General features: G+C 37.5%; 4 protein-coding genes and 1 long non-coding RNA gene across 12 annotated transcripts; 2 read left to right on the top strand and 3 right to left on the bottom strand.

Annotated features, from left to right (window-relative positions):
* Window positions 1-240: 240 nt before the first annotated feature.
* Window positions 241-10,430, bottom strand: LOC116842629 (protein immune deficiency). Of its 5 annotated transcripts, XM_032812097.1 has the most exons (5): window positions 10,287-10,430; window positions 10,074-10,145; window positions 2,804-3,194; window positions 1,556-1,890; window positions 241-849 (listed from the first exon to the last, which is right to left on the bottom strand). In XM_032812097.1, exons 2-5 carry the CDS (start codon window positions 10,113-10,115, stop codon window positions 709-711), a joined length of 909 nt encoding a protein of 302 aa, XP_032667988.1. In that variant the 5' UTR covers window positions 10,116-10,145; window positions 10,287-10,430; the 3' UTR covers window positions 241-708. The 5 variants fall into 5 exon arrangements, with proteins under 5 accessions (XP_032667988.1, XP_032667985.1, XP_032667986.1 ...); XM_032812094.1 differs by lacking the exon at window positions 10,074-10,145 and having other exon boundaries at window positions 10,287-10,428; XM_032812095.1 differs by lacking the exon at window positions 10,074-10,145 and having other exon boundaries at window positions 2,813-3,194; window positions 10,287-10,428.
* LOC116842628 lies at window positions 10,430-12,766 on the top strand. 2 transcript variants are annotated; one of them, XM_032812093.1, is made up of 6 exons: window positions 10,430-10,578; window positions 10,746-10,954; window positions 11,065-11,311; window positions 11,534-11,959; window positions 12,046-12,230; window positions 12,449-12,734. In XM_032812093.1, exons 3-6 carry the CDS (start codon window positions 11,072-11,074, stop codon window positions 12,732-12,734), a joined length of 1,137 nt encoding a protein of 378 aa, XP_032667984.1. In that variant the 5' UTR covers window positions 10,430-10,578; window positions 10,746-10,954; window positions 11,065-11,071. The 2 variants fall into 2 exon arrangements, with proteins under 2 accessions (XP_032667984.1, XP_032667983.1); XM_032812092.1 differs by having other exon boundaries at window positions 10,746-11,311; window positions 12,449-12,766.
* Window positions 12,232-14,054, bottom strand: LOC116842631. The gene is made up of 3 exons (XR_004377752.1): window positions 13,919-14,054; window positions 13,668-13,826; window positions 12,232-13,398 (listed from the first exon to the last, which is right to left on the bottom strand). It is a non-coding gene; the product is annotated as an uncharacterized LOC116842631 (long non-coding RNA).
* LOC116842630 (uncharacterized protein C1orf43 homolog) lies at window positions 13,228-16,148 on the top strand. The gene is made up of 4 exons (XM_032812100.1): window positions 13,228-13,421; window positions 13,628-13,784; window positions 13,846-14,065; window positions 14,470-16,148. Exons 1-4 carry the CDS (start codon window positions 13,263-13,265, stop codon window positions 14,660-14,662), a joined length of 729 nt encoding a protein of 242 aa, XP_032667991.1. The 5' UTR covers window positions 13,228-13,262; the 3' UTR covers window positions 14,663-16,148.
* Window positions 15,700-20,808, bottom strand: LOC116842627 (focadhesin-like). Of its 3 annotated transcripts, none has more exons than XM_032812089.1 (10): window positions 20,610-20,808; window positions 20,323-20,438; window positions 20,161-20,223; window positions 19,937-20,088; window positions 19,639-19,830; window positions 19,003-19,442; window positions 17,998-18,894; window positions 16,587-17,889; window positions 16,174-16,486; window positions 15,782-15,934 (listed from the first exon to the last, which is right to left on the bottom strand). In XM_032812089.1, exons 2-10 carry the CDS (start codon window positions 20,374-20,376, stop codon window positions 15,782-15,784), a joined length of 3,567 nt encoding a protein of 1,188 aa, XP_032667980.1. In that variant the 5' UTR covers window positions 20,377-20,438; window positions 20,610-20,808. The 3 variants fall into 3 exon arrangements, with proteins under 3 accessions (XP_032667981.1, XP_032667980.1, XP_032667979.1); XM_032812088.1 differs by having other exon boundaries at window positions 20,602-20,723; XM_032812090.1 differs by having other exon boundaries at window positions 15,700-15,934; window positions 20,323-20,707.
* Window positions 20,809-23,570: the final 2,762 nt, after the last annotated feature.

Below are 23,570 nucleotides of genomic sequence, written 5' to 3'. Positions count from 1 at the left end.
TTATGAAACACCTGAAGATAGTAAGACGAAAAATGCGATTAAACATATATTTCATACAAAAATTGTATGTATTATATATATAATTATATATTTATATAATTTTACATTTATAGATATAATTATATATATAATATGATGTAAAATGTATGTACGTGCGTGCTTGAATTTTAAATAACGATAAATGTGTATGTCAGAGTACATGAATTCATTTTATACTAAATAAAAATAAATAAGCCGTAATTTTCAGAGAATCGCAGTATATATTTATTCTAGATTGTACAGTATAGATTATATGGATAAGTAACAAAAAGTGTGTATGTGTGTGTAAATGATGATTATGCATATGCGTAGGTATCGCGAAGTGTCCGAATATTATTAACCAGATCATGTTCCCATTCGGGAACTACCGGGAATCCCTCATTGAAATTCTATACAGTACTAAATCAGACGAAGGTCAAATATGCTGTTCATTCAGTATTCTTTCGACCGGTTCGGTGTAATGAAAATTACATAGAACGAATATAAAAACGACCTTCGCGATACCATGTGCGTGACCGTACGCATATATGTAAATGCGTGCTAGAGTATATGTGCGATACGTAAAAAAATAATTGGAATACTATTTCGAGTAAAAAAAATCGCGATTGATCGCGTACGTATGTACAAATGTTTATCAGACAGGAGACGCGAATATTCCCCAGGTCGCAACTAAGAGGGAACCTTACGAGTTGCGACTAGCCGCTCAACACAGTCGTACTCTTGACAAGACCACAATGCGCTGATTAACGTTCCTAGTCGGGCATCTTGCGTATTAGCTTGCTTCCAATCGAGTAGCAACTGATATATCACCTAAAATCATTGTATATAGATGAGAATCGATGTTATTTAGTGATTCAGCACTATAACTAAGATGCATTTCGGGGATTTACGATATATAAAGTAAATGTCCCAATAATTAAACCTTGTCCTAATGATTGAAACATTAAAAATATATTTGTATTTAATATTTCTAAAAGTCTTTGAAATTTTATTAAAAGAAAAATTTCTTTTTTATGTCTCTGTAATATTATTTAATGATCATTCATGTAATGATTAATTACTAAATCTATATTTAGGACATGATTCATTTTTTAGTTACTGATACAACTGGCATTATCTAATATAATCTCATTAATATATCTCATTAAAATTTATAATTGATATTTATTGATTTTTTTTTTTTTTTATTTCGCTGATAACCAGGATTGTATATAAACGTTAGGTTTCTTTATAATTTCATTAATTACGGATCGTGCTTATTGGTTTATTGAGATATTTACCTTCTAAGCGGAAAATATTCGTAAATTCGAGTGCAACATACTTATTAATTTTAGGTACGCCGATTTTTTAAACTGGAATTTCAAAGATTTTTGGAGTATTTCATGTTTTTTTAACATATTTTAATATATTTGTTTGATCGTCAGACAGAACAGGGTTGTCGATCAATGCAGGGAAAGGTCGTCGATAGATTATTTAGAATTGAATATCCAGTTTTAAAAATGCGAAACTTAATTACCTCATCGATGCCATTGTGTCTGTAATTCTCTTCGAACTGCTCGATCTGACCGTCCGAGTAAGACAGCCTCCTCGCAACGTCCCTCCAGCCATGTCCAACGTGCGTCTTGATAGTGATCATATCGTCGAACGCTAGTTCTTCGTCGCACGCGCTCAATTCCTCCACGTTCGGCGACATCGGCCGGTGCTTCGGCTTCGACCAGGAAGCTTCAGACTGCGCCGTCGTGTTATTGTTCGTCGCGTAATGATTTACATTGCATATGTAGCTCGTCCGCGAGCCAATCTTCACCCCATTAGAGTTGACAATGTTGTAATTCACGACATTTGTGCCTTGCGCTGCAAATTGATTTTTAAGAATTTTAAAAGACTGATAAATTTGCAAAAAACCGTTATTTGTCTTCTTGAATATCGCGTAATATAACTCGCGCGACAAGAAGCGAGAATATCTCTTTCTTTTCTGCGAAGTAGAAAACGAGATGTTTCCCTTCCTCGTTAACGTAATTCCTATGAGAAGTCCAATGAGAAAAACAAACATTGCATAGAACACTGCGGAAGACATTCAAGCGCAGAGGAATTTGCGATAACGTTTACGAGTCAGTCGAGAAAATTGCATGTCGCACTGCTTTGAACTATTATCAGTGTCTTTCCTGAACAAAGTAACTTTGCAACCTTGCGTCTATATTTGGCGAGTTACATTTTGTTCCCTTGAATTTTTCTCTTATAAATCAAACATTTGAAAAAAAGACAACAGACATTCGATATGATTAAACGAAGAACGTCTAATTGAAAGCAATTATGAGATAAGACAAGGTCTATCTATAGTAATCTCGAATCTTCAACAAAAATTAATTTCCTAATCTTAACGCTTAAAAGAAACGAGTTTCGAGTAATGTTTATTAATATAGGTATTACAGCTTCTCTGCGCTCGAAGATATACGATAATTGTTTTCGTTCAGAATTCTTCCTAACAGTAATTATAGTACGGAAAAAATAACTCCGTTAGTGTAACTGAATTTTCTGTTATCTAGGAACCAGATGAAATATTCCGTTTAAGAACAGAATGATTTCTGTAGAAGGCTTCTATTCAGCTACAATTGCTCTCAATTACCTCAACTGAGTTTTAATGCAGTTGAATGTTCAGGCGAATCAACGAGTTTTTCGTCTGCTCCACATATAGTTACACGAACTGAAATTCTTTTTCCGTGCGTAATTTTCACGATAAGCGCGGCGATATCTTTCTTATACTTACAATATTTACCATGTTTCGCTTTCGTTCGCGTCCTCGATCGTTTGTACTCCTTTGACTCGTTCGTCGGTCCTGTGTGACCGAGGTCTTCCGCTTTCGCGCAGAAATCTCTCGTGGGCGTTGCGTCGTTCGGCACCGATTTCTGTCGTCGCATCGACGCCGTCACGTCGACGCCATCGTCGTCCTTGTCGTTTCTGTGCGCGTGCAATTCGTTCTGCGTGGTGGGCATCGATTTTGATCTTTTCTTCGTCTCTTCGTCCTCCGTCGGCGGCAGATTGTGCGTGTAACTGGGGATACCGGTGCGCGGCGGATCCGGTTTCGCGTCTGTCGTTAACATTTGAAACCGACGCGACAACTCAGAGAGAATCGGCATTTTCTTAAGCGCTCGCCGTGCCTGGAAATAATATTCTTACGTTAAAAGGTTTTACCTCGCGATTCGAGGATCAGGACGGGATTGTATTCTTCTCTCCCCGTAATGTTAATGTCGCTCTTCAAACAAAAATAAGTTGCCTTAATGATTGAATGCAGCTTTCGCAGAGGCAAATTCGATCTTTAAAGAGAAATTACAAATAAGAGCCTTACCGCAGTTATCAGTGCGCAATAATTATGTATTGTGTGAAACAATTATTTGACAATAATTGTTAATAATCTTTGTTTTGTATGCGTTTAATTCGATTTCTTGGATATCGTTTTTAATATTGGCATTATATATAACCATTGAAGAAAGTTACCTATTAACCGACATATCAATGTCTCTTGTTATTGTTAATTATACAATATATAATTATTGCGCGTTGATAATTATTTGCAAGACATATTTGCAATTTCTCTTCAACATAGGAAAGAAAATAAGTCGGATACAAGCGCGAGCTCGGAGATGTTTATTGTTCCTCAACGAAATCCAGCTATCTCAATACTTCTGAATGCACGTCGAAGCGCGAACATTTTTCTTTTACCTGTACGCGGTGTAAATAACGTGCTTTCGGACTTACTTTACGTTAATTTATGTATTAATATATATATAGCGAATGTATTGTTGCGCAATAGCGAAACGACTAACGTCAAAGCAGACACTCCTTTCATTGTTTCTCCTTGTTATGTAGATGCAGCCAATAAGCAGTAGTAATATTTTCCTCAGAGACGATGCATTTTGATTAAGTAACTACGCGGTTCTCGTGATTCTAATAGTCTATCCTATGCCTCCTGCTTCCGGCACAATCGTCAGATGCATATGTATGCACTTGTATCGCTCTTGCGTGCATGGTACTCTTTAAACAAGTAGATCGTTCCACGAAACGAATAAGCAATATAGATTTCGATCGTAATTGCAGCACCGTACAGACTGCTACTTCCGCAGAGCATTCGATTGAGAATTCAAGAAATCACGACGAAAAGAGAGAGAAGAAGATACAAGAGACTTCAGGTGCTCGAAGTGTCATAATGTGCGCAGGTCAGGATTACTGCAGGTAGCAAATTTACCAGAATCGCAACTACCAGTTGACACGTAAGTCTTTCGAAAGCCAATAATACTGATCTACACTTTTCTTAGTTTAATTTTAATTTCAGTACTAAAGAACATGATGAAGTATTGAATTTTCTAAAATTGAGAAATTTACAGGAGACGACCAGTTTGATACATCTGGGAGAGACTCACATCTCCAAGGTCTATAAAGTCAGACTGTGAAACGAGACAAATGATCTTTTTAAAGTTGAAGCGTGATTTCCAGCATTTTATTATTTTTCCCGAGAAACTTTCCCGACACGGTTACTATAAAAAGAAAATACGCATCATTAGTCGCGCATCGGAAATCCCGATATCTCATGTCATGTCTGCTCATTTTTCATATTGAGGAATACGTGAGTACACGTCTACTATCCTTTGCGTCGTGATTGTCACGCTTTTCACCAAATTTCACAATCTCGTTGTTCCAGCTCGGAGACGATCTCTCTCTCTCTCGCGGAAGGAGGAAAATTCGCTGGAAATCCCGTATATTTCCGAGAACGACTCGCTTCCTGCACGTTTTTAGTAAGCACAAAAATATCATGTTCTTGAGATTACGTTGACCCGCGACGACGACGTACCCGTTTGCGTTCTGCTCGTTTGCTCGCGACAGTGGCAAGTCGCGTCGCACTCACTGTGTCAGCATTTAACTTAACGAGCGAGCACGTGTGTGTTATCAGCCGATACGCGCCTCCTGTCTACACTGATATGTAATCAGTGCGATCCCACTTGATTGCGCTCGTACGAACTCGTACACTAACTCGTTTAAGTCAATTATTCGCTAATCTCTGATCTCTGCGTTCTCGAGTTCCAACGTGGGAAACAGTCAGTCCGGATCGACGGATATCGCGATAGATGAACGGATAGATGGATGGATTTTCAACTAGCAACTTTGTAAACGGACATTGAGAATCTTTGAAGTGCCCTGTACACACACCTGCGTCTACTGAAGCGCATAAATCTGTCGCTTAGTTATGACTTTGTTGCCGTGCAAACCGATCGTTTCCCGGAATCGCGTTATTTGCACCGATAACGCAATTCCGCATACGTCTATTAAAGACGACAATGTATTTTTAACCGTGCATGTTGCGGTTATAATGCGAAAACGCAATGCAATCGTGTGCACATCTATGCGTGTATGTATTTGTGTTCTCATTTCGTTCGTCGATCGGATGTTTCGGTCGGTTCTGCGATAAAGCTGTGTACTGATAAACTCGGCGCTCACATGTGTTTGTAGAGAATTCCGTTGTGATAAAAAGTTTATATCTTGATGAAACTCAAGTGGTGAAATTAGCCGGCAAGAGAGAGAGAGAGAGAAAGAAAGTATAACGTTTTAATCTGATTTTAATTCTCGGCTTGACTACTCAGACAGTACAAATTTCTGGAAGATGCTTTAAAGACGTTTGAAAAAAATGAGACGTCTTTTGAGTGTCTTTAAAACATCAGTGTTTTTTCAGTAAATTGTGTTGTCTGAATAATTATGGCACGCTTTTTTCATATATTATCGCGAGACTATCTATATTTTTTTTTAACGTAAAGCAAGACAGAGGTTGCAATTAAAGAGAAAAAGTGCACCTCTTTTTGTCGATTTGACGTCCTTGTTCAAGCGTTGCTATTTGTTATGTTTTGCTACGCGCACACCCGTCTAGTCTTCATTCGTTATCAGCTTAGCTGTAACCTACATAAAGATTCGACGCCGTTGTGATAAACAGAAAAGTGCATAGCGGCGTACTTTCAGATGCACACATTCGACATTTAGCAATAAGGAGAGGAAAAGTGCCCGAGCGTTTGATCTGGAAAAAGCTGTATCGATGTACGACAGATTTTTTATTTGTTTAGAACTTGTGTATTATCATATAGATGTATGCAATTAACGACTATAATGACCCACACATGCGTGAGTCACTTCGCTTCAGTCGAACGTCACTTATATCAAAGAACACTGGTTACCCTACACGATACACTTTCTCTGCAACTGACGTCGCAACATGAGAAACGACAATGAACTCGCGAATGAACACATCGTACAAGCGAATTATCTACGTTCAATGTACATGTTAATTCTCAGTATATCATTGGGGTTCATTAAAATAAATTTCAATTTTTCAAATATAAGAAATTAAAATAATAGACCTGTGAGAGCTAACTGCTGAATTGAAATATACAAAAATTAATAGTTTTATGAACAAAAATTATCTAATAATTATCTCTGATATAATGAGATCTACATACGTTTGGATTTTCTTTGGAATCATCTTCAGTGTTTCGGTATACAATACAAACACTGAACAAAATTTAATTTTTCAGTTTCTCTTTTAATTAAGGATTTTCATGATTTTTATGCTTCCTTAGAGATATTTCAAAAACAAGAAAAGGAAACTTACTTCTTCATATTTTTTATAGAATAAATTTTCTAGTTTAATTAATACCACAATGTGATACTGAGAGTTAATGATTCTCATACGTATATTAGTCATATCGCAGATTTGAGATTCTGATTCAGTTCGATTTTCTATTCTGTTCGCAGCCACACCCTACATCGTATATCAGTAATTGTCGATTCGGCACCATTGTCGGGATAATATTTGTACACTGACGACTCTCGCTGTCGTGGATTAAACGGTACAGTTGTCGCTATCGTGCCATTCGCGATAACACGGGTTATTAAATAATTAACCGGCTAAAAATCTCGAGCGAGCAATTTGTTTCTCGAAAATACTGCTCTGTAATAAGAAGACTCTCCTTGAAATGCGGCGCATTCTCTTAGTGTTAGTCTTCGCAGTTGTAATCGGACAATAAATTGTGTTCGCTGGGTCATCGGTTATTTAGTTTTAAGTAAATTCTCGTATTTGCTGGCGAGAAATCGATCACGTTCCGCAGCAAATTTTGTAGATAAGTCGGCCGAATGCGAGTCTTGCGCACATTATCATGCGTGTTGTTAATTTTTTTCTTGCCTACCGCTTGTTCGACCGTAACGACATTCATGAGGACTATGCGATTGCTCATCGCGGAAAAACACGGTCTGTTTAATATTAAAAACATCATTTGAATAATTGGAACAAGGCGTATTCACGCGGAGACACCTGGCCGATACATAGACAGCGTTCCGCGGCTGTTAATAACGCCGTTTTGTTAATCGAATACACGGATAGTCTAATGTTACGGTCTAACAATGCGCTACAATGTTTGCATCCCAAGAGATAACCACTGGACTGCGAACGGATACGTGTAATAATACGTGGCCGAGCGTTATCCGAACTCCCGATCTTGCGCACGTTCTTCGTAATAATCGTAATCATGCAGTTACGGCAGAAAGTAACTCCGAAACGTGCTTTTTCATAGCCGTAGCTGTTTCATAAATGAGGGAAAAAATAGTAGAGGAGACTAGATCAAGTTGGTCATGCATTTCATTTATATGTTTATCGTAATGAACATTGGAAAGGAAGTCGCAAGTGTTTTCTCTGGAACATAAAAAATTATGTTCCTTTTAGAACATAAAAGAAATACTTGTGCTTTCTAAAAGAAACATTTTGCCATTCTTTTTCAACTGTTTGTTGCACAGTAAATATATAGACAAAACAGATGGTTCATATGTCTTCTGGACCAACTTGACCTGGCCTTCTCTAACACGCCACATTCACTCGTTCAAATGTCGTTCGTTACTTCGGGATGAACATATGTTACATTATATCGACGTGTTTGTCGCGTGTTTTTGACGCAAACACAATGAGTTATTTAAATTCCACGAGGATAATACTAGAGTGCGTTTAGAGCGTTTTTATCTCCCCGAATAGCTATGCCCACCGTACCGTTACATAATTATCATGAGCTCGATTATGACTCACACGCGTTTGTTCTGTTTTTATCAGGTATCCCAGGAATATTCTTCATACATCACCAAGTGAATCGGAAACTTCGTCGCGTCACCGGCGAGTGCAGTGAACATCTGTGTGCGGTTCAGTAACAACGGCGTTCTCTCCCACTCTTGTCAAACGCGGAGGCGCGCGCGTATTCATAATACGTACATGCGTAAACAACGGCCTTGCGATCTGGGTTTTCCAGCGGCAAAACCAGTTCTCAATATCGTGCGCGGCCGATGCTAATAAATTTGATAGCGAACGCGGCGGCAGATACACGGAATACAGAACAAAGCAACCCCATCGACGTTGTGTAGTTTCTGCTAATCAAATCTCGTCCTGTACGTTGTGTTTTATTTACGAGGACTTAATATTAACTCGTTGACACGCGGATAGTTGACATCAGCACCTTTTCTGCTAACATCAGCTATATTTGACATGAGCACCTTTTCTGCTGATATCAGCTGTATGCCACATCTTAGAATTTTGTTCTTTTTCCTTTCAACACTTGATCGTACACTTGTTTAAATTTAAATGCAAGAAATGCCAACCTGGTCCCGTTAAAAAGGACACACCTGTCGACTCCGTTGACGTCCATTCGCGCGGTGGAAACGTGATTCGACACGGTCGACTGCGCGAGTAAATTTACCACCGATACATGCGATTCTCGTACGATAGCGGTTTAATATTATAATCATTTAATACAAAGGTTGTGAATCGTTCAGATAGGGAAATAGACGGGGTCGATTGATCACCGGAATCAACGAAACGAAGCCTGTTTCCGATCTCCGATTTATTCGCGATCTAGCCCGGTGAATGTGTGACAGATGTGCCGCTTATCACGATTCAATGATCCACTCCGCGCAAATAAATCAATCCGTTAACTACTACGTGACAGAGCCTGGACTCAAACACGCCTTGTGCAATATCTCCGGCGAACACCTACACTGCTTCAAACAGTTTGAGTAATGTTAACACGGGTTACTTACGATGCTTTCACGCGTCTCGTGATAAGTACCGAAGTCATATGTATGATAATATAAGCCTCACTTGTACAAGGATGATCATTCACACGTAGCGAATGATAATTACGCAAGCACGTGTAATGTTTGCGTTTTCAAATAATAATAATATAGGAAATCCGAGGTTCCTCGAGCTTATCCGATTTATCTGTTTCCAAAATCGGTCGCGCGAGTTTGCTCCGGATATTACATTAGTGACGTATCGCGTTATCGTGTCTCATTAACGTCGCGCCACGATAACAAGCAATGCAAATCAGCCGCGACTCTCTTTCTCTCCCTTTCTGGGTGCGATCCATTAGATGTTTTATAGGCTTCCAAGTGTTTTCCTTTTAATATACGGAATTAATGATGTCATTATACAGTTAAAGTGCTTTAAAGCGTCTAATGGATCCCGTCCTCTGTCGTTATGCAGATGATTTCTATGTTGGAATTTAAACGATCGTTGAACGTGACGTTGATATGAACGTGACGCAGACGGAAAGAGGAGAAAGAGGAAGAAGAGAACATTCACTACATGTCCGAAATATATGTCGTTATCGCAGAAAGACGTGTGTAAGTTGCACGTCTACTCGTGAATATATAAAAGTCGCGTTAAAGAAATGTAAACGCCAGCAATTTGTAAGTGCAATTTGTAAACGTTTTAAGCGTTAATCGATCGCGCTAGTAATTTCAGGATAAATATAGCATATTCTTGAGCGCGTTCGTATGTGAATTGTCACGACACAAATTTTTGTGCGGGTTACTCTAAAGACCGCAACTTGTTGCGACGCGATTATATTTTTCTTATCTTTCTTCTCTTATTCCTTATATTCCTTATTTTTTATTTTCCTACTTCCAAATGGAATCTCATTTAGAATTAAATTGTATTTTAATTATAAATCTCTACGACTTACTATGAAGACATCTTCATGTTCTCTCGAAAAACATGCAGGCATCTCCTGAAATCACCGGAATTCACGTTGCATTTGCGAGAGACATTCTTTAAACATTCAAGAAACAGTCGTCCTTCGGATATCTTTCAGACATATCTGGAGATTTCACGTTGCTCGAGGCGATACTTACGAGTAACGAAGATACACGGTTTTATTATCTAATCACAAGCTTACCTTGCCGTCGAGGAAGGATGAGCGTTCTCGTAAATCGACGCTTCTTGCGGATGTGATCATGGAATCGCTCAACGAAAATGTTGCTATTGTTATGGTCTGTCGATCGCGCGTATCGACATGCGGCACTTTACTGCACAACTGAACTCGCGCACTGTGCGTCAACGACTGACTCGCCGCCGCGCGAACCGCCCATGAGTGACTGCGAAGAAAGACGTGCACTCGCTTCCCAAGTAGAATAGACAGTCACGATGACGTCAAAATGACAAGATAATGATCGAATCATGATTGAAAAGTGAGTTTTCTCATTATTTTCGTTGTTATTTTCGTCGTCATTTGATTTTTTCGTCATTTTAACATCATTTTAACAATCTTTGTGATCTTTTGTTCTTTCTGGATTCTGTTCCTTTTGTCTCACTTTATTTTTCTTCTTTTCAATGAAACGCGACGTGATCTCGCAAGGACCTTCAGCGGGGATCTTCTTTTCTTCATAATAGACATGCGGCGATTGACTTGCGAATGCTAACGACTGCGGAAAACTGGGAAATTGGACTGCTAAAATATCTATGGGAATATTCACAGAGCGGACGAACGTGCCCTGAGAATATCCACAGCTCCTGAGAATCTTGATTCGAAAAAATACTATCAAAAAAATTGTTGAAAACAAATAGGTGTTGAAAATTGTATAGAAGTATAGAAGGAATATCGATCTTTTCTTTGACAATAATTCTCTGACGAAGGGAAATTATATGAAGATCATGTTATTCGTTTGTATTCGTAGACTTATTATGAAGGAAAGCAGCTTCAGGTATCAAGACGTATACGTCACTGATGCCACGATGTTGAACGGAACATGCGCGAAATTAAGCAATATGAGAGAACAATTGCGGGAAAATATGGATTGGGAGATTTTCTTCGAAAAGTACACGTTGTCAGAAGAAACCGCAACGAGACTCGAATCTATGAAGGAAAAAATGCAGAATAATATCGCCCAGGCTAATCCGATGTGGAAGGTGATTACAGGAGAGGTTAGTTCACGTGACTACTGATATTTTGCTTGTTATAAATTAAATTCTCAAAATTACGAGTCTGATATGAAGGATTTAATGTTAACATTGGCAAATCTATTTGCGAAAATGAAATAATAGTGGAAATAATTATTTTATTGCAAAGTTACTTAAATAGTATGTGTATCATTTATTAAATATACATACATGCACACACATTAATGTGTAAACTGTTTAATTTAGAGCGAAGAAAAAATGTCCTCAGAAGATAGTGAAGATAGTGATAATGATGATGACAAAGAGAACGGTAGTAATGTTCAGATGCCATTCAGTCAGTCAACGCTAGAACCATCTACTCAGTTTTATTTCACTCAAGTTGAACGAACTGTACAACCTATAGTAACTGCAGAAAAATCTGCAACTGCACCATTGCAAAAGTGTGATATATTAGAGTCTCTTTGTGAAAGTTTAGAAAGAAATAATGGAAAATTAGATTTTGCCCAATTGAAAAATCTTCCTGACGAGGATATTGTCCCACTAGTGGATGAGCTGTCTAAAAAATCAAGTTCTAAGGGCATTTATAATATATGTCAGTCAATGAATGACATGACTATTGAGGAGAAAATGAAATATCTCAATATTTTGTGCACACATTTGTTACTACCAAAGGTAATCAATAATATAATACTGATAATTGCAATCATCAATTGATCTCATACTTTATATGTTAATTATTCTTTAAACTGTGGTCACAGATTATTCAGTTGGAAGAACCATCTCGTTTACTGTCATCCGCGATCGGTGAATGTGTTAAAAAATTTCCCAATGAGATACAGCAGTTCATATTTGTACCTGTTCTCAATGCTGAATTGAAAGACACAACATTAATTTCTACTATTGTAAACACATTTGAACAAGGAAAAAAAAGGGTGCTCTTAGAGTACGTTCTATAATTGCGTTATTATTATTAATTCAATCATCTCTTGATTCTCTTCTGAGATTATTATAAAACACTACAGGTTTTAGTAATTTTGAGATTAGCATTTATCTATAATGATTGTAAAAGTGACTATTGCATATATAAACTTGCTATGTTCTATTTGAGTCATTTTAGAAATAGTAAACACATCTAACAAGAAATATTTCATGTCTTTGCAGAGAGTTCCTTACATTCGTCGAGGAACTGAAGCCATGGCATATAACTGTTTTGCAAAATTTCTTATCTATAAAGCTCGACCATGACATGATTAGCAAAGTTATAAAACTATTCTCAGAAAAGGCACTTTGCTACTCCAAAGATAAGAACTTCGGGAAACTCATACTGTCGTTTTTAAAAATTAATACAATACTCTCTGAAGAGCAAAAAAATTTAATGCTCGAGATAGCCGCCATAAATGAAACATTATTCAAAAAAGCCATAGAAAGTATCTTACGGAATATATAATTTTAAATCATATAATTTTAAAATATATAAATATATATATGTTAAATCACTTGTCTAAAAAAAAGATAAAATATTTATTCTTGCAGTAAAAATGATTTTCTGAATAATTGGTTTAAAAGTTTTTGACTTCTGATTTTTTCAAAAAAATTAATTTTTTAATATAAATTTAGTTATATTTTGCAAAGTATATTTATTGAAATTCGGTATTGGTAATTTGGTAGCGACAAATAATACAAAACTGCAGTCATTAAAGTAGTATTGTTTAAGTGAATTGTTTTCTGTTATCTTAAAAATTCAAAAGCATAATGTATAAATATAGCTATGAGATAAAGTGTTTCGTTTGGGTTCATGGCGACGCGCGCGAGATACGACTCTGTACGCTAATCAGTGCGGTGTAGATTTTTCTATTTGCAAGTTCGTGTCGTGGAGTTTATATGATTAATTCGACACGGCATATGTTTCTTTCTTAGCAAAAGAAAGCATTTCTGACAATTTACTGAAGCGAAGCTCGTCGATTGTTGTACAAAAATGTCGCAGGAACTCTCCGGTGTAACCATAGTGATATTCATAGCAGCAGGCGTTTTGACGATATTATTACTATTCATTTTCGCAAAACGTCAAATCATGAGGTTCGCCCTGAGATCCCGTCGAGGTCCTCATATTCCTATAGGACACGATGCGAAAAAGGTGAGTTTTCGACAATGATTTTGAGGTTAACCTAATACTATGCCACTGCGTTGTTGTTTAATCAACAAGTCTGTTTTTTTTTTTCGAACATTTTTCTGATAAGTAAAATGAAATCTACTTGTTTCACTCTAACTTACTGCACCAGTACATTAGTTCAGAAAGTTCTTTGAAAAAGTACAAATCTACTACTGCATTTCATATTACAGTCTTTAAAGAAGGAAATAGAAAGGAGAATAGAGGTAATACCTAGAATCCAGTACGAACCACAACTCATCAGTGATCCTAGATATATTCTGACTTCAGGAGGTCAAGCTCCACCACATTATTACAGACTGAAAGCAGTTGACGATGTAAAAAGTTTAGGTAAGCTGCTTTATTGTCATGTCAGATTGAGAGCTCTGGCTTCTATCAAATATATTTGCAGAGTCAGAGATTACAAAGTACGACAGCTGTCTGAAAAGACATCCTTCTGAAAATCTCAGAGCGTATCTACTCACCACACTTGCCACACCGTTAAATGGAAGTGGCCAGCGTTTAATTCACCAGTTCTGTGATCTCTATGAGCATGCAAGACATGATCCTACTGAATTTGGTGACGAAGAATACCAAGTATACACACGTTTGTTCCTCAAGTTAATGGATGCGTATGTATGATTCAGCAATAATTCAGTCACATATATGTTGAATAACTGCTTGACCTTATAACAAGATAGTAGAAAATTTTGTTATGTTTTAGCAAATTTACCTTCTCCTAAGATAAAATGGCTCTAACATACTTTTTTAAATGTGTTAATTTTATTTAACTATTCTTTGTTTAATACAAAATTTTTTTCTGATTTCACACGGATGATATCATCCAAATAAAAAAAATGTATAAATAAAAATTTAACCGCTCATTATGGCGGTTTCCAACGGACTTAGAAAATATTTAAGGTTCTGTAGCAGTAAGTCCAGAAATCTTAGCAGTAACTTTGGTTTCAAATATATATGATGAAAGGAATAGGAACTTGGCAGAGTTGATAATTCCAAATGTTTATTGATTGTTCAGGGCACGTTTGTTAAAGTCGTACCCGAACAGCAGGAAGTCCAGTCCTAGTCGTACACCAATCAAGAAGAGCATCGAGACAAAAAGAAATATCCTGGAGCCTAGGATGCGTCCACCTGAGGAACAGATCCTGACTGGTTCGAGACCCAACACTTTAACAGTAATGACGTTAGACAACAGCGAGACATCCGTGTAGCATTATGAGTGTCGTCACATGTAACATATGTGACGAGAAAATTGTAGATAGGTATGACACATATTGAGGTAATACGTATGGAAACTATGTGTGAAGAATGATGAAAAATAGTTTAGCTAGGGATCGTTATATAATATGCATTTTCACTTTTACAACAAGCGCACCTGTGCTCGCTACTTTATTCAATATGAGTATTATCGTACATAACATATATTTTATAGAGAAAATGAACGAATACGAGTTTCTTCCGATTTCTTGAAAATTTATATTTATATTATGTTATATCTATACAAATCGGAGAGCCTTATAAAGTAGCGTTTTCGTATTCTTTACATCGACATTGCGCTTGTAAAATATTTTAAAAAGTACTGATGTATATAAACAAAAGAGCACAGTAATTATCGAATTAAGAAGTTATTAGTAGATTTTTTAAAACATTATTTTATCGTCTTTATGTACTTGGCGTCGCGACGCTACCGCGTCGCTTGATTATCGCTTGTGATTCTCTGTATGGTAACAACTAAGCCGGTAATTACTAATCGCGATTAACTGAAATTTTCTTCTTCTCTTCCGTGTGATTGACTCTTAGTCCAATATAGCATACATATATATACGCTCGATCGCATAAATCTACATATCTTTAACGCAAAATTCAGGAAAACATTCAAACCAACAGAAAGATAGAAAGTTTTCACGTTTTTTGAATGTTTATCTTTTGACTGTGACGGTTGGGTTATCTTTTTCTACACGTTATATATTGTTGAAAAATATAATACATAATATATTGAACATAGAAAAATTTATAACAATTAAACGAATTGAGCATTAATTAACACAATAAGGATATACGGACCTAAGTGTATATATATGCCTATCAAGGCTTGATATAATTATTATTTTGTTAGTGATTAATAGAAGAACGTAGATGTTTGATTAGGGGATGTCGGATATGTCCATAATTTTCCATTGCAGTTCTATCTAGGAGGATTTAATATTCTTAATCGAGTACAAGGCTGAATAATGCGAAAAAAAAGAAGTTAATTCACTGAACGTATAATCTTCCCTTTTTTTTATACAAAAATATCTCTTGTAAATACATTTAGTTATACATATGTATAGTTATGTTGGGATGCAAGTTTTAATGGACAGATAATTTGTCCATTGTAAGATATAGTCTTTTTCATGCCTTAATAAGATTAACGCGCTTTGAAACGCAAGTCTATACACATCAGGTACGGAACTGATCCTCATGTGATTCAGCCAATTCATGATCTAAAAAAAGAATTAATACAATTAACAATCTGTACTTATGTTGATGGATGTGTATCGTTAGTTTCGCAACGAAGACAAAACTTCTTCGCAATTTCAATTTTACGACATGATTACATTTTTAGTTGTTAAGAACATGTGAGATTAAGTATAAGTAGCTTTGTAAAAAAAAAAAAAAATATATATATATATATAAGATATTTTTAGTTGAACAAAAGACGTAAAGTAAATAAGATGAATACCTGACGAGTTGTGGATTTCCAAATTTGTTTGTTAACGAGCATCAAGATCGCTTGCGGAAACAATCGTATCCTGAAATCTTGCGAAGCACTTAGTAATTCTTTCTTCGACAGAAGACAGTCCATACCGGACAAGCAGATAACAGAGATGAATAAAATGTCACAATAAAAAGCGATCTTGTCTTTTTCGTCGGGCGACTCCAACATGAGCGTGTTGATACGACTCATAAATTCCACGATCCAATCCACGCAGTACTTTTCCGATCTCAATTCGGCCAGCACCTTCTGCATACCTTCCAATAAGTATTTCTGCATCCTACGGGAAAGTAAAAAGAATAATGTTCATTTTTACTGAAAAACTGAAGCGAGCATCAAGAGTTAGTAGTAACTACTTCTTACTACCTCACAACACTTACTCTGTAGAACTGGACGCAACCACGTCGATAGGTTCATTCAACAAAGAGAGAGGCATCTCGCTAAATTTCCTCGAGGCCAATTCGACCCTAACAACTATAGCGTTCCTCAGCTTTTCTGGCGTTCCTTCCCACCAGATATTAGGCGATGTCACTCGTTCTACTTCTTCGACCGACAATTCCATCACGGTTGTGAAATATTTGTGGAAATGGTTCGATGTTAAATCGATGTTTTGGAAGATGTTCTTCAGTATGGTATACAGTAGCGTGCGATTGCCTAAGTGTGTCGCGTCGCTATTCAAAACCGTCGCGTAAGAAGACATGATACGATCAAACGAAGCGACCGCTTTCTCGTCGTTGAGTGATATTTTCTCGACTACGCAATCGAGAGAAGCCTCGAGGAAGTGCTTCAAGTCGTTCGGCGGGAAGGCTTGGCACAGCTCGTGCAGATTCGTGTAAAACACCAAATGTTTTTCATTCAATAACAACATGCCCACGTCCGACGTAGACTTGAAATTCGGCGACCTGTACTTCGATAGGCAATTCTCCACCAGAAGTTTTGCCGACGACGAAATGTACGAATGACGGCTCGCAATAGATAAACCGTACTCTTTGGCTACCTCCGAGATCTGCATGGCTTTACTTAGAAATTCCCACTGCACATTCGGCAATGGTTTCGTGTACTTGTGAGTGAATATACGCATACATTCCACAACAATCCTCTGCTCACTCGGGTCCGACGGATTGCTTCGTCTTAAATGCTCGCCGACTGCCCTGATCACACTTCTCTCCGGCAAGTATTTAAAATTACATGGTTCTCCTTGCGGCCAATTGTATATCTGCGACTTGTAAGTGCCCAATTCTTCCTCGATATAGGAGATCAGGAGATCCCCGGCCATCGTCAGGATGCTTCTGTTTATGTTCTTCAACATCTGTATCCAGCACGCGCCTGGCACGTATTGCACTATGTCCTCGGGATTGACGTCTTTACTAGCCGCTTTCTCATAGTACACGCGAGGTAACGTGACATTCGACCGAAACTCCAGCGGCAAAGCGTTTAAGGGAATTCGCGCGAAGGAGTAGGACTTCAACGCCTTGAGCGCCGACTCTGCGACCCTCATGTCCCGGCCGACCACGTAGCTCCATAGAAGCGGCACCACATCGACGAAGAAGCTCTCGTAGTCGTCGTCTGACTTGAATGGGAAGGAAGGAACGTCCGTAAAGAGGCCGCAGAGACTTTCCAAGATTACCGTGCGCTTCTCCTTACGCATTTTCGGTGCCAACAACTTCCACGTTGAACAAACACCTGTGAAACGAAATCGTGGTCTATGTTAATTACGAGAGAAGAACTTTGGTGATTTATAAAGAAGTGTGATACATATGATAACATATGAAAATAAGAGTTCTCAAGTACCTATTATAGCAGCCTCGCACAATAACGAGATGCTGTCGAGCGCGAGCGCACTGGCCGCGCCACCGTTCAAGTCGTAGCAGCGATTCAAGATCTGAGACAGCAGCGGCACGAAGTCCGTGCAGAGTTCAGGCCGGCTCTCGCAGACGTACTTTATCGCCCGGGCGCATGCTACATCCGAGTGCCAGCTGTGGCCACTCTCCTTGGCTAGATCTATCAACGCGTCGGACACAAAACGTTGGCAACGTGGTTCCTTTTTCAATGTCATTACATACAGCTGAACCGCGAAGTATTGCAGGGACTTATCGCTGCTCAATAGCGAGTTCAATGTGTGAATGACGATCCGCAAGTTCTCTTTGTACACGACAAATTCCGGGAGAGACAGCAGCAGATATTTGGACGTAACGCTGTCGTTGGTTTTCGTCAGTTTGTGCAGCAGTAAGGACAGCATGTGCGATGCGAAGGAGTTGATTTCATGGACCATTTTCACAAGAATCTGGCAGGATTTCTGCACGACGCGGAACTCGCTGCTGTGCAAGAAGATCCCGCATAGGATCAATTTGCACATGTAACCGAGATCGACCGGTGCGAGCGCGAAATTCTCCAACCAAGACTCGACATCACTCTCCAGAGAGTATAGATTGCGGACGAGTTCTGTGTAGATTCGAATATGGTTGTTGCTGTGGCTGAGCGTAAGGAGCAACTCGTTCGGAACAGTGTTGTCGCCGACGTGATAACTATCAGTGTCTTTCTGTTGCAAAATCCTGTTTATCAATTCCTTCGCCACCGGTAACAAGTCTTGGCACAACATTGACGGATAAGCTAGCCATTTTAGCAAGGCTGCAGCTAGAGCGTGTAGTAATATAACGTTGCACGGCATCTTGTCCATGATAACTCTACCTACGATTATACGAAATTAAGTCCCACAGAATTTTATGCAATTTTTACATAGGAAAACGCAGAATTTTATCACATTATTTATGCATATCGTACGGTATATATACTCACATATATTAAAAACTTTCGACAAATAAGTGGCTGGACATATTAAAATAATTTCTGCCATTAAAATAATCATGATGTCTCCAATATAGTCGTCACAACACTGCTCGATTAAATCAAGTATCATAGACAAATTTTGCGCCGGATGATAACCATACTCCAAGAAATTGATCGTCAAAGACGTGATCAGAGGCACCAGTGCTGTACAATATTTGATATCTTTCTTTAGCAATGATCTCTCTGCAAGCTCGAGCACTCTACAATTCATATCGATACAAATGTGTGTTTGATTAACGCACAGCCAGAGTAAAATCTCTACTTTTAAATTGGAAGCGTCACTAGTTTCGATCACAAGTTGCCATGCTTGTTGTTTAAAGCCGTCGTCCAAATCTGTAGAAGGATTGCATAGTATATACAGGAATACAGGCCGCAAGAGCTCCACGAGTCTGAAATCCAAACAGGTAAAAATTTAACTTTAATTATCAGAAAGTTAATTTTTGTAATTTAAGTAAAAAAGTCAACAAAATAGATTATACATTTCTTTATCTATCTATTCTTAAGTTTTTCATAATGATAATTTATGAGATTCTCTATGTGTATTATTTTGCAATATATGTATATTATATCAGTGATGACATATACTCGTTATCATTATGATGCATTATTTGCTTCATTTGAATCAGCACTGCTCTCCAACTATACTTTTCCTGATTCAAGATTGTAATAAATGGATGCTGAGTAGATGCTTCAAGATTATATTCACTGGGCTGATTGTGCATCTTGTAGTCCAACATTAACAGCTCACTCACAGCTACAGTGATTGATTCATAATTGCTGTAAAATCAAACAACATAAAATCAAACAACATAAAATTTGTCGAAAGGTATTTGCAGAAATGTATATTATTTATAATTATTTCATTTAATACATATGTACATACGTTGAAGAACACACACTTAAGAAAGTTGCTATCGCAGACTTAGAAGTGTATAATCCAGCTTCAACAAATATAATCAATGCTTGACAGGCTGATGTACTGACTACAGAGTCATCACTCTTGCACTTTAAAGTGAGTATTTGAAATTCTGATATCTACAAAAAGCAGTATATAAAAACCAATGAAATAAGCATCCTATTTGTCAGAAGAGGCAAAAATCAATTTACTTTTGCAATATCCTTTTCTAGCTTTGACTTTTCTATGATTATCTGAACAAGCTTGGATATCGCCTGTAAAGAGAAACAATTAAATAACATTAATAATTAATAATTTACTAATAATTTTTAGCTACTATGAAATGTATTGTCGATTTTTATAAAACTACTTACATGTGATATTAAAGTAGGATCTTGTGATTTTAATTTATATTCGATCTCATCCATAATTTAAATTATCTTTTATAAGCTCTGTTCATAAATTTGATGGAAATTGTTTGTAAAATTTCCTGCAAAAATGGATGAATAATCATAAGATATAGAATACTGGTGTGTGTTAGTAAACATTGAATGTGTTTAGTAGAAAAACAGCTTTGTAACTGAACAAACACAAATACTATTAAGTCTTGTATTATTTTCTAAAGGCTTTTAAACGATTAACAAATTTCTAACGTGTTTACTAAATAGTCGTTTCTTTTGTCAGCATTGAAGACGCGCTTGCGGCGTATCGCATTGCGAATACCACCAAACATAACCTAGAGAGAAAACAGTACGGCGCAAGGAGCAGATAAATCTGTACTTTATAGCTACACCATGATGCACCTGTACTTCATATGACGCATCCTTTTTCCAAACATGGCGAACTTGGCGGGTTCTATCGAACGTGAGCTCTTACTTTTCATCCTCGGCCTGATAACTACATCGCTGAATAATGGTAAGAGTATGTCGCATTTTAATCACAGTAGTATTAGAAAATCGGCCAAATAGTTTGTGCAGGTACAATCGTCAATTTTCAGCATCACAAATACGAAAATAAAGCTCCTCCGCATTCTCCTTATAAAGTAGCGCCAAACATGAATACTCGATTTTTTTACGCGCTCTCGAGGTAAGAAATTTTAATATTACGAAAGATTTAGTAAAACAAGCTGAAACTGAGTCAGATAACCGTTTTATTTCGAAAGTTTTACAGTACATTGCATTCCTATATAGTTTTGATATTCTGTGTGTCTTATTAATGTTTCGCGAAATAACGAATTCTGGATGCTTCCAAGATGTTTAAGATTTCTTTTAATAAAAGAAGTATTCTACGTACATATATACTCTTGATTTTTACCACAGACATAATAGGAACAGATGGAGCGTGTCCAAAATTTTAACAAGTGAAAATTAGATAGAAAGAGATAGAAAGAGACGGAAGACGGAAGCCATATCTCTTTCTAATTCACGCGATAAGAGCAAGAGAGAAATACGTCTTTCGTTTTCTGTTTCTTTCTTCATAATCTTCCGGTCTTGCGTTTTGGCTCGGTCTATTCTTATCCTAAGTTTATAATTTCTACACTGGAGAAGAAATAGTATTTATTTTTATTATCGTCAATTCATTTTTATTATTATCGTATTATATTTTATTTTTATTCAGTCATTTTCACCGTCAGTTCATTTTCACCGAATGCCGAATATGAAAATGCTGCCGGAGAGGTTTGATACGAAATTTTAATTAATCGAAATTTTTATAATGTTCAATATTTATTAAACTCCAGAATTTTTGTGATATAAATCTTTCTTCGCGTAAAGAACAAACGATAGGCGTTCGAATTGCGGGAAAATAATAAAGGCAGGCGTTTTTGAGATTTTTCAATATATTTATTTGTATGGACAAGTTGGAGCATAGTGCACAATATATTTAATATGTAGTAGTCTGAGGAAGAGGGGATCAGAGTACATTCTGGAGTTTGAACACAATATCTTACAATTTAACGACAAGATGCCTGCATGTTTTTTTTCTTCTGTATCTGCTTCCGTACGTTATGTTTTACTCGTATATTCATATATTCGAAATGTATAATATATAAAGCGTAACGACTCACTATTTTTATCATTCTAAAAAAAAGGAGACGAGAATATATATATATATATATTTTTTTTATATATATATATACGGGTCCTTGTTTTATTATGTTATGTCTCAGTTCTCTTCGTATCGTTTATCATTCGCTCTTACTTACGTTTTTCTGTTTCTTTCTCTCACGCACTTATATAGACTCTCTCGCACGCACGCACATGCACACATATCCGAGCTATTCACTCTCTCCCTCTCCCTCTCTCTCTCTTTCTTTCTTTCTTTCTTTCTCTTCCTCTCTCTGTCTCATTTCTCGCGATCTATTATGCCGTGGCAAATATATGTAATACTCCCTACAGTGTCGTATTCTCAGACACGGAGGTTGTCTCCAATTGCTAATTACATTCGTTCCCTATTACATATGGGCGAGTCGCGTGTTCCAAGGAGAATTCTCACTCCTGTGAAATGAGCGGGATCGGAGGGGGCAGGGGGAATGTAGGGGGTGGGCAGTCCTCATCTACTTTAACGCGAAAACTGCACCCCGTCTTTCCGGTAACGTGCAATTCGTGTGTAGGTACAATTAAAAGGCTCTCTCACTGCGAGGGCTGCGATTCGGAGACGACGACGACGACAACTCTCTTTCTCTCTCTTCCTTTTCCTCTCGTTCTCTCACCTTTTATATATTTCCTAATTAGCGATTAACGATCTATATTAAAATTCCTTTTATCGTCCTTGTTAAAAGCGAGAATACATTTTACAGCCTGTACAATCGAGTATAACGACGCGGCGCACTCCCTCTTGCTCTTTCTTTTTCGTGTTCATTCTCATTCTTCGCTACTCCCTCGCTTATCTTTTTTTTTTCTTCCTTTCTTTCTTTTGCATCTCCACTCACGGAGGCAGACGCGGGGCAGGGTCCAGGTACTCAGGCTATCTCACTGCGTGTTTCTTTCTTCTTTTCTTTCTTTTCGTTTTATGTTTTTATTTGTGTTCACGAAGATCCCGTAGGATCGGCCTCTCGTGCCTTTCGGTCGGTCCCTCCTCTCTTTTTATTTGCTTTTTCTTTTTTACAAAAATCACAGCACAGCACCGGCATTTATTTCTTTTAAAACCCACCCCTTTGTCCGCTGGACGCCCCACTAAAACTGAGGCGATCAATTTTTATTTCTTTCATTCTCTCTCTTTCTCTCTCGTCACATACACACATACACATACACACTCGTGCGCACACTTTCTCGATTCAGCAAGTGCGCGCCCGTCTCTATCATGGTTGCGTTTTACGGCTCAACAAAATGAATATATTGCGTCATTTTATCTCTTTCTTTCTTCCTTCTATTAAATATGTTTTGCACACCGCTGTGAAACGTATTATCGATCGTTCCCATCCTCTTTTGATTTGGTATTTGTGAACGCTACCCGCGATAGAGAATTTACAGAATCTTTCCCTCGCTCTTTCTCTCACTGATCGTTTTTGACACTTCACTATGTCACACCGATGATAGTAATAAAATAATATAATTAATAATCAATAAGTAATAAAAAGGATGACAATAGTCTCGTTACTGAATAAACATTGTGTAGTTTATAC

The sequence above is a fragment of the Odontomachus brunneus genome, unplaced genomic scaffold (genome assembly GCF_010583005.1).
Source record: "Odontomachus brunneus isolate Ranch 3 - 2012 unplaced genomic scaffold, Obru_v1 Obru_scaffold_026, whole genome shotgun sequence".
Classification (NCBI taxonomy): domain Eukaryota; kingdom Metazoa; phylum Arthropoda; class Insecta; order Hymenoptera; family Formicidae; genus Odontomachus; species Odontomachus brunneus.
The sequence above is the reverse complement of the archived record's forward strand: the minus strand, read 5'-3'. Positions and strand labels throughout refer to the sequence as shown.